This window comes from Neopsephotus bourkii, unplaced genomic scaffold (assembly GCF_033783945.1).
Source record: "Neopsephotus bourkii isolate Nb327-2 ecotype Australia unplaced genomic scaffold, CSIRO-AGI_Nbou_v1 NB_309, whole genome shotgun sequence".
In the NCBI taxonomy this organism is placed as follows: domain Eukaryota; kingdom Metazoa; phylum Chordata; class Aves; order Psittaciformes; family Psittacidae; genus Neopsephotus; species Neopsephotus bourkii.
This window is the reverse complement of record NW_026900817.1, coordinates 185,648-199,839: the sequence shown is the minus strand read 5'-3', so window position 1 is coordinate 199,839 and position 14,192 is coordinate 185,648. Positions and strand designations below refer to the sequence as shown.

Here is a 14,192-nt window from a genome sequence, read left to right as displayed (position 1 = left end):
AACGGGTCCCTACCCATGGCATGGGGTTGGAACTGGATGAGCTTTAAGGTCCCTTGCAACCCAAACAGTTCTATGAGCTCTAGCTGGACTGCAGCACCCTTTCCCCAGGGCCCCTTGGAGGGAGATGATGATTTCTTTCATCATCATCAACGTGGCCATCCCAGGATGTTCTCCAGAGAGATGCAGGTCCCCAGCTCACCCCACACCTTCGCCTGCCTTCACTGACAAGCAGAAGGAGATGGGACCTCTCCATGGCAGGAGCAGCCCCAGGTGCAGAGCACGAGCATCAGGTGGAGATGAAGCCGGGAGGGCTGAGCTGCCTTAGCCACAAACCTACCCCACCAACAGCGCTTCGGTTGGGAGCCCCTTCCTTTGCAGATGAGCTCCTTGATCTCAGCTCCCCCCTTGTCTCCTCCTCACCGTCCCAGCCCTGTGCGGTCGCACCTGGGGCTGGCAGCTGCTGAAACCCTGCATCATCAGGGGCTTGGGGATGGGACAAGGGGTGATGGGGGCCAACTGAAGCAGGGGGAGTTCAGGCTGGAGATAAGGCAGAAGCTCTTCCCTGTGAGGGTGCTGAGGCGCTGGAATGGGTTGAATGGAGAAGCTGTGGCTGCCCCATCCTTGGCAATGCTCAAGGCCAGGTTGGACACAGGGGCTTGGGTGTCATAGTCTAGGGTGAAGCATCCCTGTTCATTGCAGGGGGTTGGAACTGGATGATCTTCAGGTCCTCTCCAACCCAAACCATTCCACGGTTCTATGGTATTTTGCATGTAAACACATTCATCTGGGTTTATCCAGCCAGCTGATACACTGACATCTCTATCTGAGATAGGGAGGGAGCATTCCCCTCCCTGAGCTTTGTCATAGCAGAAACGTTAAACTGAAGCCCCATCTGCAACCACCAGAGCAGCAGCTCAGGTGCCAGAGCTGCCGTTAGAGCCAGGGGGAAAGAGGGATGAAGAGCAAGAGATGAGTGGCCAGCAACGAGACTCCTCCATGGCAGCAGCACAGCAGCAGGTCTGCAGAGCACTAAGTCATCCTCCCTTGGGAAGGGAAGGTCTTTCCACCCCTGTGATGCTCTTTCCACCTCTGACCTCCTCTAAGTCCATGTTGGAGGGATGCCACCTTGTCGTGCCCCCAGCTAAGGGATTGTCTATGTGTGCTTAATGGTGAGGACAGGAACAAGGATGTGCCCAGGGGAATGTCACTCAGATAAAGCTGTTTTACCGTGAGATGCACTTGCCTGTGGCAATATCTGCGCAGGGATGGTCTAGAGGGGTTTAATAGCTTCATATTAGTATAAGCCCAAGGAAACGTGCACCCAGCAAAAGCCAGGCAGGTTCTACCCCTGTAAAGATGCCAGCACTGGTTGGAAAGCAGGATCTATCCAAACTAAATGCATCCACAGCTCCAGCCCTGAGAAGCAGCGCCCCTGTGCCTGACACTGGCAGCTCCCATCCCTGGATGGGATTCTGAGCATATCTTTTCATCAGTCTCTGTGTTTCAGGCTCATGCAGAGGCCAAAGGGATGCTTTTGTGCTCCGGCTGCTGAGGCAGCATCATCTCGCCTGGTGATGCCTTTGGCAGCTCCAAAAGGGATCCCAGTGAGGACCAGCAGCATCTTCTGCTGATCTGTGCCAAGAGGAGTGCAGGAAGAGGACAATGTCTCAGCAAAGCACTTCCATGTTTTTCCACCTCTGTTTTTCCACGCTGGTCCTCTCCTTCCCTCCCTCAGCACCTGGGGTGAGGATGCTCAGGGTTGGTCACCTCCACTGCTCTGAGCTTGTCATTCCCACAATCAACCCTGCAGCTCCCTCCCCTGCCTGTTCTTGACATTCAATCTCTCTCCAGTGCTTGGGATCCGTCTCGAAGGCACAGCAGAAGATCCTCGATGGCAACACGAGAGCAAGCAGCCATCTCTGTAGGTCTTCCTGCTGTGTCCATCCTGGGGCTGCTCCTACAACTGCCCCTGGAGCCAAAGGGCCACAGTGGGACACTGGTGGGATGATGCAGTAGAAAAGGGGCTGTGGTATTCCTCCCTTTCCTGCAGGTTTGGAAGCCAGGCCTCCCCCTCTAACATCTCATCCCTCCCCTTCACAGCTGCTTCTCATTCCCCAGCCAGGATATTCCTGCTTTGCTGGATTGTGTTTCTCCCTATGTTTTGTTGGGAAGGAGGGGGCTGTGCTCCACAGCTGCACTAAATTCATCCCTGCTCCCATCACTATATATAGCATCAGACAGGCCACATGGAGCAGGGCTGGGGTTAATGGTTCCTGAATGGGGTTCAGCTGTTTCTGAACTGTGATTTACTGGGAGCCAGGCCAGGCAAGTTCCTCCTTGCACCCTTGCTGTGGTGCTGGCCACAAGGGAACAGCCTTTTCCAGAGGGGGCAAATGAGCTGGAATTCCTGCTTCCTGCCTGAAACTCCAGGTGGGAAATGGTTCCAGCAGGTCTGCAGTGGGATGGGGACCCCAGGGAGGTGCTGGTGCGATGTGGAAGGGGACCATGTGTGCTGCTGTGCTGCCTTCTCCATCCTTAGGAGCCTGGAGCCAGGATGGGTGAGTGTAACCTGGCCTTTGCTCTTCACTGGGGCTTGTGGGTGATGGAAATGCTCCATGGGGGATGCGGTTGTTGGAGTTGCCCTCAGTAAGTGCATCCCAGTGGGAATGTCTGCTCTGGGTTAGGGATGGGGGCATCTTTCAGCTTCTGTCCCCTACCCCTTTCATGTCAGGTGTCTACAATGTTCTTGTTCTTGGGGAATTTGCCTGCTTGCCACATGGACAGAGACTGGGTCCAGGTCTCCCCTTGCCTGAGGGGCTTTAGCCTCATTGATGTCCCCTGTTGGGAGCAGTTGGGTGCTGCTGTGTGCTATGGAGGGCCACTGAATCCCCTTGGGATTCATACCTATTCCCCGCACAGCACCAGTACTGATGTGAAGAGCCTGCAGAGCGCAGCTGGGGCTTGAATCCCTTCCATACACCCTGGTCCTCAGCAGCTTGCAGTGCTTTTAGCCTCGCAGTCATAACTCTTGTCCTCCTGAAGACATAAACCTGCTCCTTTCCTGCCTTCTATGGAGAGCTGCAGCTCCTTCCCCTGCCTGCACGCTGATGCTCCTCCAGCCTTTAAGCCCCTGTTTAGGCCTGCTTAGTGTCTAAGGATGGTTGTGATGTTACAGCATCTGCCAGCAAACACTGCCCTGGAGCTGCTCCCACAGCCCCTGAGGGCAACGTGGCATGGCCAGCCCATGGCTGTGCCCCCAGGTCTCCCACTGATGGGGACACTGGGACTTACTGGGCTGCTGTGCCAGCATCAGGGCAATGGCAGGGAGGGGAAGGGCTGCACTGAAGGAGAACTTTGCCCCATCCCTGGCAGTGCTCAAGGCCAGCTTGGAGCAACCTGGTCCAGTGGAAGGTGCCCTGCCCATGAAGCCAAAGGAAGCCACCATTCCCAAAGCAGCCAACCTGCTGTGCAGCTGGCCAGCTTGCAGAGGGCTTGCACAGCATCCTCTGGAGGTATCCCAGAGCATCATTCCCACATGGAATGAGCGTTCTCCGTGTCTGCCTTTACATTCCTCTGCGTCTCCGGTTCCTCCTTTCCATGCAGCCGGATGGATGGCAGATTAAGTGCTTGTGGGCTACGTGAAGGTTTCCCTTTGAGGGAGCTGTGTTCATAGCGAGGGATTTCGGGAGCCCACTGGAATGGGAGGTTTGGCTTTCATCATGATAAAGCCTTCAAGAAGCGCCCTTGGGAACGCTGGGGCTTAGCATGTGTGGAGCTTCAAAGGAGCTGGGCACAGGTTCCCTGCTCATGGCGTGGTATCTGCAAGCCCTTTGGCCCCAGGTCTCTGTGTTCCCACCTCAAAGTCCATCGGATGCCGCTTCCCAAGTCCTACAGCATGGCCCCATCACCCCCATTTGCAGGAAGAGGGTGTCTGTGTGCCCCATACAAGCACACACACCATGCGAGTCTACCCCAGATGCCTCTGTTTCCTCTTGCTCTCCTTGGCTGCCCATGTTGTGTCCATGCAGGGCTGCATTCAGAGCTTGCCTTTGCCTTCAGGTGCCTCATACAGAGACAGAGCTTCCTTTGTGTGGCCTTCACCCACACCTCCCACTGTGACCCCCTTCAGGAGCCTCCTTAGGGCCACCACCATCACCACTTGCAGTGCTCCAGTTGCACTCAACCCATTTAGGGCTCTCCAATAGGACAGGAGCTTCCCTGCCTTTGAAACATGAAGGTTTTAATCTTTCACCCTCTTTGTTCCTCCTGGGAGGCTTTGGTGGGTCTTAATGAGACAGGCTTGCCTCACTTCCTTAGGGATGGAAACGTCTCTTTGGTAAACAGGGCAGGAGCTCTTATCAACAGCTCTGCTTTTGGCAGTGAGTGCTGTGTCCTTACACCTCGCATGCAGCTGATGCTAACAGCCAACTAGGTAAAAGTCTGTCACTCACAAAGCCCTGGAGTTACAAGCAGAGACCCTGTCTGGGGGTACTCTGTGGCTCATTGCCCGACTCTCTCCTAAGCACCAACCCCTTTCCCCTCTCTTTCCCCAGGGGCTTTATTTGCCCTTTCCCCCCCCCTTTCAGGATATTGGATTCATTGGGAATGGAGGGAGATAAATCCCAAGAGCATTTCTTTACCTGTGAGACACCTGCCCCAGGAGCTGATGTGTCATTTGGGGGGAAAGCAGCCCTCAACCACAGCTCTCTGCAGGCTGATGGCTCCATCCCAGCCCCTGCCAGAGCTTATCCTGCTGTTGCCATCTCGGGATGAAAAGAAGCAATTTTCTCCCTCATCTCCATCGTTCTATGAGGCCCCTTCCACCTGGTTTGTGTTGGAAGGGGTCTTAAAGCTCCTCCAGCTCCAACCCGTGCCATGGGCAGGGACCCCTTCCACTGGAGCAGGGTGCTCCAAGCCCCTGGGTCCAACCTGGCCTTGAGCACTGCCAGGGATGGGGCAGCCACAGCTTCCATGGCCACCCTGTGCCAGCACCTCAGCACCCTCACAGGGAAGAGCTTCTCCCTTATCTCCAACCTGAGCTTCCCCTGTTCCAGTCTGAACCCATCACCCCTTGTCCCATTGCTCCGGTCCCTGATGAAGGTCCCTCCCCAGCATCCTTGTGACAGCAAAACTTCTCCCTTTGAGAAGACTCCAGCTGATTGCAGTGTCAGGAATTCACATTTACCTGCTAGGGTAGGACACAGCCCTGCTCCCTCTTTTCCCCTGATGTGGTTCCCGTTGGCACTAAAGGGCAGTTTGTGCCTGGGCTGGACATAGCCGGGTTGATCGTGGTTCTCCAACCCACCACTCATGAAGGTTTGTGTGCTCTCTGCACAAAGCAGGGTGGAGCCCATCCCTTGCAAGGCTCCTGGGAGGATGCTGCTGGAGATCTTCCTTCCCTCACATAGGGACCAGACCTGAAGCAGGAGTCCTAGGTGAGGCCGACTGTTGCCATGGAAAGGGATGGTTGAGGTGGCAGAGGGTGAGGCAGGAAGGGCATTGCTGTCTTCTACCCCTAGAGACAAAGTGCATCCAAAAGGTGAAGGCAGCAAGCCTTGGGAATGGTTTGGGGATGGGAATCCCATGTGGAAGGAGCCACCTCCTGGAAAGAGTAAGGCTTGCAAGCACTGGAGGAGGACAGTCTCCTTTCTTTCTTGCCCTTATCCTCATGAGCCCTTCCTGGTGCTCCCATCACAACAGCAAGATGCTCAAAAGCTCGGAGCTGCAACCCTATTGTATTATGGCCATCATTCCTCTTGAGGTCTAGTGGATGATGCTACATCTGCATCCCTCAGCATGCAGGAGCCCCACTGGCCTTCTGCACAACCACCAGTGGCTTCTCCTAGGAGAAAATAAAGGCAAAATGTGGCCAAGATCCACAAGGATTGGGTGAGAATGGAGCCAACACAAGAAAATATCACCCTGGAGACCTTCTGTTGAGTGGCCAAAGAAGCCATAACCCTGTAAGTGTCTAAACCCTGGTGATAATCAGATGTATTAGATATCTAAATGAGTTCAGTGCTTTTGAACCCTGTACCTGGCATTACAGCAGTTCAACGCCTTGGATTGCAGCTGGTTTAAGTCTTCTGAACAAAGTCAAACTGAAACCCTCAGACTGGACCCCTTTTTGGTGATGGCTTCTTGTTTGGAATTGGAGCTTTTCCCTAGATGAATCCTTGAATTGAAGGATAGGCAGAAGATGAGCTCCTCACATGGGACTGGGAGCTGGGAGAGCATGACTTGCAGTAGGCTATTGAAGGAACTTGATCCATTCACTGCATCAAAACCCAAGAGCCTCTCAATCCATCACTCAGCTGTGTGTCTGGTGACACTGGGAGATACTGGGTTTGACTAGATTGGAAAGGGATAAAATGCATAACACTAATCCATGGCCAGGACTTGCAGCTAGGAGCAGTCAATGAGGAGAAGGACACTGGTTTTGGTGGTGGCTTGGCACCATTTGAGGAGTGTTCCTTGTGACACTGTGAGGAAAGCATTGAGAAGTTTGATGTGTGCAAACCCAGAGCAGATGCTCCTGGAAAACACTATAGACATTGGGCCTGATAAGCGGTTGTTTAGGATGAAAGCTCCTATCCTGGGACAAACATAAGGACCGGAACTGCTTTCCTGACCCCTAAATCCCAAAGCCTGTGTCTGAGCAGCGCATTGGATGCTGTGCTCTGCCCTTGTACAACTGAATTTGCCCCAGGCCCTCTGTCCCCCACCTGCTCTATCAGATTGACTGCTTCCCATGCTCTCTGCCTTAACAGTGCCGTTTCCCTTTCCATTCTGGACTGGGAGCCCTGGGTTAATGCCACCCGCGCCGGGTGTCAGCATTGCACAACCATTAACCCGGGCTGGGGAACGAGGAGCTGGGATAAACAACAAAAGGGGGAAGAAGCAGCAGCGAATTCTCTGCCGGTGACACTTTCCCCCAGCCAACAAACACAAGTTTTATGAGCTAACCCCTCTGGATGCTGCATTCCAGCTTGGTAACAGTTCGGTAACACATTGCAAACGTTTGACTCATAGAAACTTGGAAGGCTGGAGCCGGGGGAGGGGGAAAAGCGTCACATTCCCATCCCCATTCCCATCCCCATCCCCGGGCAGGGGTTTGCTTGTTGGATTCTTGAATTTATTCGTCTTTTTACAAGCACCGCAGCTTTTCCCTCGGTGTTCCATGCAAAAAGAAGCCTTGGAGCCCGACGGCTTTCCCTGTGCTGGGGAAAGGGGCTGGAGAAGGAGGGCTCTGCCAAGGGAGGAACCCGGGGCAGCTCAACTCGCTTTCCTTCTGCAAGTGGGGTTTTTCCCCCCCTCCTTTCTCCCTCTGGGCTCCCAGGGCAGGGTTGGCTTTCTAGGTTTGATAAAGCATTTCCTTCCATTGTCATTCTATACGGCCTCCGGGCCCGTCTCTCAGTCCCTCCCCTTTCGCCGTCCCCTCGCTTTCTCTCTCCCTCTTCCTGATCTTTAGTGAATCTTGAGATATAAAGAAAACAGCCGCCTCCCTGTAAGCACCTCTTGAACAATGAGACCTCCTCTCCAAGGGCTTTAACTCCTCTGGATGCAAGGACAAAGCCAGGGTGAGTAGCCTGTTAGTAACCGTGATCACCGCATCCGCAAACGGGGCCGCTCCCGGCGGGTGCTCGCGTCCGGCCGCGTCCCCCCGCTGCTCTCAAGCGGCGGAGGTTTTGTGTAGCACAAGGACGGATGCTGTAAGCGTTAAAACTCTCCCCACCCGATGCTGTCCCCGTCGGAGGAGGTTTTGGGTCGCCCGCTGCCTCCCCTTCCTTGTGAGACTGGGCAAAACCCGGCTCTCCGCAAGGTGGGAGGAATCCTGAGCTCCAAGGCGAAGGCAAACAAACATGATGCAATCAGGAGCGATCGAGCTGGGCTGCGGGAATGGGATCCTCCTGCAGGCCATGGGGGGGACACTAACGGAGGAGCTTGGAATGGCACCGGGTGGGAGACACCCTCATGGTGCTTGGCTTCGCTGGGCTGTGCGGATGCTGGGGACCTTCCTGGGGTGTTTCTTGCCTTCAACAGGAATTTTCCAGTCCGAGTTTAAATGGAGAAGGGAGAGATGCCCTGGAGCGCTGGGGATTTCTGCTCGGAGGAGGGCATCGGCGGCTCGCAGCCGCTGTGGCCGTGCTGGGGACCGCAGGAAGCAGGCAGAGACGCAGTGTGTGCTGTTGTAAGGTGTTATCCGCAGTCTGGTTTTGCCCAAGGGATCTATTCAGATTGTTTCATGCACAAAAGAAGCAGGAGGCAAAGCACGGGAGGTCTGCAGTGTGGTGTCTGTTGGCTAAGGGAATTCGGGATGAGGGATGAAGCTGCTGCCTAACGTGCCCTTTCCAATGCGGGTTCCCAGTCTCCCTCCCATGGGAGGCTGTGATGGACAAGCAGGCCGATCCCGGAGGAATCTGTAAGATCTTCCCAAGGGATTGCACACCACAGAAATAAAGCACATTGCAAACCTGCCAGCTCCTCCTCCAGAGCAGCTTCCCAGGGCACTTGCTCCATTCGGTGCGCACCAAACCAGCTCCGTGCTCTGGCGCTTCCCCGCTGCTCTTTGTGGCAGGCCTTTGCCAGCACCTGAAATGTGCTTCTCTAATGGAATCTTCCTTCGAAGGAGTTTGCATTCCCTGTGTGGGGAATCTCCAATGGTCTCACTGCTGTCACCACCCCGCTCTTTGCCACCGCCAAACTCGCTTTGCTTGCAGTGCCCAGGTGACAAAGGGAGCAAAGGAGCAGGGACCATGGCTCTGAAGGATGTCAGAGGCCAAATAACCCCCTCTTTCACTTGTACCAGATCCTGTAGTCGCTCAATAACTTGCAGTGCATTCCCTACCTTTATGTTAGTTAGGGGAACTGGGGGAAAACTGGTGGTGGTGGGGTGGGAAGCTGCAGTGGGAAGGAGCAGCGGTGGGACAGTGGTAGATGTGCTTCAGCAGGTGGGAAAGGCTGCATGCTCAAGAGAATCATAGAGTCTGGGGCATTCACAACTTAGGTTGGAGATAAAGAAGCTCTTCCCTGTGAGGGTGCTGAGGCACTGGCACAGGGTGCCCGAAGAAGCTGTGGCTGCCCCATCCCTGGCAGTGCTCAAGGCCAGGATGGACACAAGGGCTTGGAGCACCCTGCTCTAGTGTAAGGTGTCCCTGCCCATTGAAGGGGTTGGATCTGGATGTTCTCAAGGTCCTTTCCAACCCAAACCATTCCATAGTTCCAAACCATCCAAAACATGGCTGGAAGTTTTCTCGGAGACCTGCAGAACCTGTGGCTCGTGTCAAAGTCACCCTGTGTGTGAGCCCCTGTGGTCTGTTCTGTGGCAAGGCAGAGTAGGGTGGATAGATATACCTTTGAGTTTTTCCTCTATAAAGCCACATTTCTGGTCTAGATGGTGTTTTCCCTCCATCCCAGCACAGCTGTGTTTGTGCTGTTTGCTCTTAGCCAGGGGCATCTATTACATCCAGCAGCTTTGGGCAGCATTCTGCTATCTCTGAAACCAGACTTAGAGTTGTCCTCGGGGATGGCCATGAGTAGGATTACTCCAGGAGGATCAGAGCCTATCGACACAAGGGAAGCCGTCCCATTCACCTTCCATCCCACTGGCTCAGTTGAAGGAGTTGGATAAAATTGGGCTTTAAAGTAGCAGAATGAGGGAGGTGAAATGAGCATCTCCAGACTTGATACTGAACAGACCTCAGGTCTGCAGCAGGAGGAAGCCTCCGAAGCTGTTGTGCTACTGCCTGGGACAGGCATTTTTCCAGCAGGAGCTGACATGTGGTAATAGAAATGTAGATGGAACCTTCAAATTAATGGAGCTTTTCAGAGGCATAATTGTGTCCTCTTGATTTTCAGGAGGGGAGGGGAACTTTATCGCCACATCCATCCCTGCAGGTCTTCCCCACCTCTGCCCATAGTCCCCTCCATAGCAGCCTCCAGGAGCTCCTCCGGGCTCTTGGCACTTGCACAATGAGGAAATTGGCCAGCAGTTCCATATTAGCAATCAACTTTCCAGGGATGTTGCATGGATTTTCCAGCAAGGGATGGAACAGCATCAGCAACCCTCTCACCTGCCAGGCCAGGGCTGCAATCCTGCACGAGCAAGGAGCAGATGCTGTTAAAGAGACTCAGGCAAGAGCATTCAGAGGGCAAACACCCAGAGAGGCCTTTCCTTGTAGTCAGACCTCATCCTGGCTCTTGGCCATCGTGTATTCTCCCTGTTGGGATGCTCTGGCAAAGGCGCAGGGATTGCTGCCACCACCAGCATCACCCATTCCCATTGTCAGCCCCAGTGTCACGACAGCAGGCAAGTGGGTAGACTGGGCAAAGGAAGGTGGGATGGCAGTGCTGCTCTGTACGCACTCAATGTACCATCAAGTACTTAATGGACTATCAGACTTTGGTATTCATCATCCTGGCTTTATGGCATTATTCCCTTGGTGAAGCTGAGCTTGGGGTTGCTTCGTGGGGCTGTCACACATGGAAGGGAAACTGGGACAAAGAGCTTGGAAACAGTCACCTGGACCAGTTGGTGTGTTGGGATTGAGGTGGCATGATGTGTTTGACCAGCCTCATGGTGCACAGGAATAGGAGATGCTGGGTACCCAGCTGTGACCTTGTTGCAGTGACACTCTCCTCTTGGTATCCTGCTCAGACACAGCCATACATTATGCTTGCATCAGGAGGATGATGCACATTAAATATGTATTAATTGGGCTTGGTTAATTCATCAGGAAGTTTAAAAGCAAATAAAGCCAGGGAGCAGCTATAATGGCAGGAAACAGGTTTTCTTCCCCCCCAAACCAGGCAGATGAGGCAATTCCCATCTTGCCTGAGCTGCAGGCGTTCAGGCTGTACCTGATGGTTGTAATATCACCATCAAACTGCTAAATAATGAGGTTTTGTGTGGTGGCCACACACATCCCTCCATCCTTGAAATTCGCTCTCCAAGCCCATTGTGGGGCCATCAGTGGCTCTGGGATAGTTATTTCTTCAGCCTGTAGCTGGATCTAGCCTTGCTGTTGCTTCAGCATCTTTTAAATGCATTGAAGAACATCATCACTGTGCTCTGCTTTGTGTGGGGCTGTGAAACCCACCCCGAGCTCTAATGGAAGGTGATGCCCATGGCAGGGGTCGGAACTGGATGAGCTTAAGGTGCTTTCCAACCTAAACCATTCCAATGTGTCAGGACTTGAGGTGCTGCAGCTTGCACCCCCGGAATGGGGATGGGATAGGAGGAGATGGAGATGGGCACCAGGTCCTCTCTGGTGCTGCTGCAGCCCTGGGCTTCCAGTCTGTGGCTTCTGCTTGTCCCCAGCAGGCCAACAGGCAGGTAACACTGGGGTTCAGTCTGCTTTAGCCTCTTTCTCTCACCCCAGCCTTCTCCTCCCTGGTAACTGCTCCCCATCCTTTATCCTTGCACCATTTCTCACCAGGGCGCTGGGCGGGATGAAGAAAAGCGTTTGCTCCCTTTCAAACCCCAAGGCCCAGCACAGCTCCAGCCTCTTTGTTCCTTTATTTCTGTGCTTGCTTTCACACTGGGAGAGGAGTTTTTCCAGCCAGCCTGGCTTTGGGAATGCCCAGAGCACCGGACATGGGTGGAATGAGCAATGTGCAGCTTCGGGGCTCAGCCTGCAGGACCCTGGGCTGGCTGGGCATGGATGGAGGACCTGGAGGCAGGCAGAGGAGAGGGCTCATCCTGGGTTTTGGGGACAGAGCATGGCTTTGAAGGGAATATAGGCTTTCCAGGGATGGATTTCATGCTGGATGCATCCTGAGGCTTCAAGTTTGGAGCAAACCCATTTCCTCCGTCTCGTTGTGTCTGGGCTTTAAATCTGGTAGACAGCACATGGTTGGCTTTGGTCACTTCTTGGGTGAGACCCAGACCCTGTCACTCATGGGATGAGCACTGCAGCAGAGTCTGCTTCCCCTGGCACAGAGGCAGATCCGAGCCCTGCCGGTACATGGGGTAGGGAGGACGCGGCTGTTGGGTCCTGCTGACCTCTCAGATCAATCTCTTTGCTGTGATTTATTCAAAAGGGCTTGGAAACAGCACATTGGAAAACCACTGTGAGAGTCCTGGGCGTTTCACAGCCCTCAGCATCCTCTGGCCCCCTTACTGGAGGTGAAACCCTGAAACAGAGGCTTGAGATCGTATTGCTGTGCAGTCCTAGGAATGATTTATAGCCCAGGGACTGCAGCTCCTGCTCAGCTGTAGTAAGAAAAGACCCCTCTTCCCATTTCCTGCATTCATTATGTTTAAGACAAGCGAATCTGCATTAGAACCAAAGAAAGCGATAATCTCTGTAGCAGATCAGAAAGGAAACATCCCTCTACATGTAACCCAATCTCCAACCAAAACTGAGACAAGCAAAGGAGAGACCAGACACAGGGGCCTGGCTGGAAGCCACATGTGAAGTCACAGGTATCTGCAATGGGCCTTGGGCAGGAGGAAGGAGCTATCACCAGTTTAGTGGCTTAAACAGCCCCACATGGGGGGTGGGTTCCCATCTCTTGTGGAGGGTTGCAAGGCACCGAGCTCTTGCTGTTGTCCTTGTGCAGATGCTTCTCAACCTCTTCTTCAGGGCCATAGGGCTGGAGCAGGAGGGATTTAATGAAGTTGGGATTCCTGTAGCATTGGGGGTGCGTGGGGCTGGCTCAGACGCAGCTCTGGCTGTGAGCAGTGGTCCTTCACCAAACCCAGCGGTTGGGGACATTGCTGGAGGCCACTTCTTCCACTTTGAGTCATGGAATAGAATCAACCAGGTTGGAAAAGACCTTCAAGACCAAGTCCAGCCATTCCCAGCACTGCCAAGGCCACCACTAACCCATGGCACCGAGGGTGTTCAAGCAGGGATGGTGCCGGCAGCCTGTTCCAATGCCTGAGCACCCTCTGGGGCAGGAATTGCTCCTCAGCTCCATCTAAACCTGCCCTGGTGCAGCTTGAGGCCGGTTCCTCTTGTCCCATCCCTTGGTCCTTGGGAGCAGAGATCAGCTCCATCCTCCTGTCAGTGAGCGATCAGGTCCCCCCTGAGCCTTCTCTTCTCCATCTGAACCCCCCAGGTCCCTCAGCCCTTCCCCATCACCCTTGTGCTCCAGGCCCTACACCAGCCCCATTGCCCTTCTCTGGCCCTGCTCCATCCCCTCAATGTCTCTCTTGTATTGAGGGTGGCTGGCTCCTGGGATGGCAGCACCCAGCCAAGAGCTTGCCCAATCCCTTCTGCTTGCCTCACATGCAGCGTGAGCAGCGTCCCTGCGAGGGGAAGAGGACGAGGGCCCTCTTCAAGGTTACAAGCTTCTTATTCTTGGCCGCCTTTCCCTGCCGCTGGAGCTGACCCAGGCTGCGAAGCTGTTGAAGTTTGAGGTCCTTTGTTTGTTTAATTGAAGTGCTGTTTGTTTTTGATCACAGGCATTAGATAGGCGCTTCCTCTGCAGGCAGGAAGCAGTGATTTCCTGTCGGCTCGCTGGCCAACTCTCACTGCGCAGGAAACCTCGCTCTGCTGAGGGCTCACTTTTCAGGCACCACTTTTGGAAGGTCTCTTCGGGGGGGGGTTGTTTTCTCTTCAGTTCCCTCCTTTTGCTTCCCCTCCTCTCTGTAAGTGGTGCTGGGGCTCCATAGGAAGGATGCGTAGGGACAGCCCTGAACCGGCACGCAGTGGGCTGAGTGTGCTGAGTGATGCTCGTTGCTGAGAATGGTTCCATTGAGGCTGAAATCATAGAATCATGGAATGGTTTGGGTGGGAAAAGGCCTTAACATCACCCAATCCCAACCCCATGCCATGGGTAGGGATGCTCCACACTAGACCATGTTGCCCAAGGCTCTGTCCAGCCTGGCTTTGAACACTGCCAGGGATGGGGCAGCCACAGTCCCCTTTGTAGTATCACCCTGCAGTAGTAGGGGCATCCTTGTAGTCCCATTTCAGATAATGGGAGCTGTATCTCCTTAATTACAACCATACATCCAGGTCTGTCCCATGAAGCAGCAGGGATGGGGTTTAAGGAGATGCTTCACACCTACATAGGTGTTTCTGGGGTGGAAAAGACACACTTAGGCATTTCCATTGTGGACTGGTTTGGGTTGGAAAGGGCCTTAAGATCATCCAACTCCAACCCCCTGCCATGGGCAGGGACAGGCAGGCAGCAGAGCGGTTCCTGCCTGCACATGGGGATGTTTTTACTCGTGTTTATCG

At 54.1% G+C, this 14,192-nt stretch overlaps 2 protein-coding genes across 2 annotated transcripts in view; one reads left to right on the top strand and one right to left on the bottom strand.

Moving 5' to 3' along the window:
* The window catches only part of LOC133208924 (cytochrome c oxidase assembly protein COX14), a 190,459-nt gene that overhangs the window by 74,843 nt on the left and 101,424 nt on the right, over positions 1–14,192 (bottom strand). The window lies entirely within an intron of this gene.
* Positions 7,324–14,192, top strand: part of HDAC7 (histone deacetylase 7) — a 76,600-nt gene continuing 69,731 nt past the window's right edge. The window contains exon 1 of the mRNA XM_061347159.1: positions 7,324–7,580. Within this exon, the coding sequence (XP_061203143.1) occupies positions 7,562–7,580 (19 nt within the window). The 5' untranslated portion in view covers positions 7,324–7,561. The remainder of the gene's footprint in view (positions 7,581–14,192) is intronic.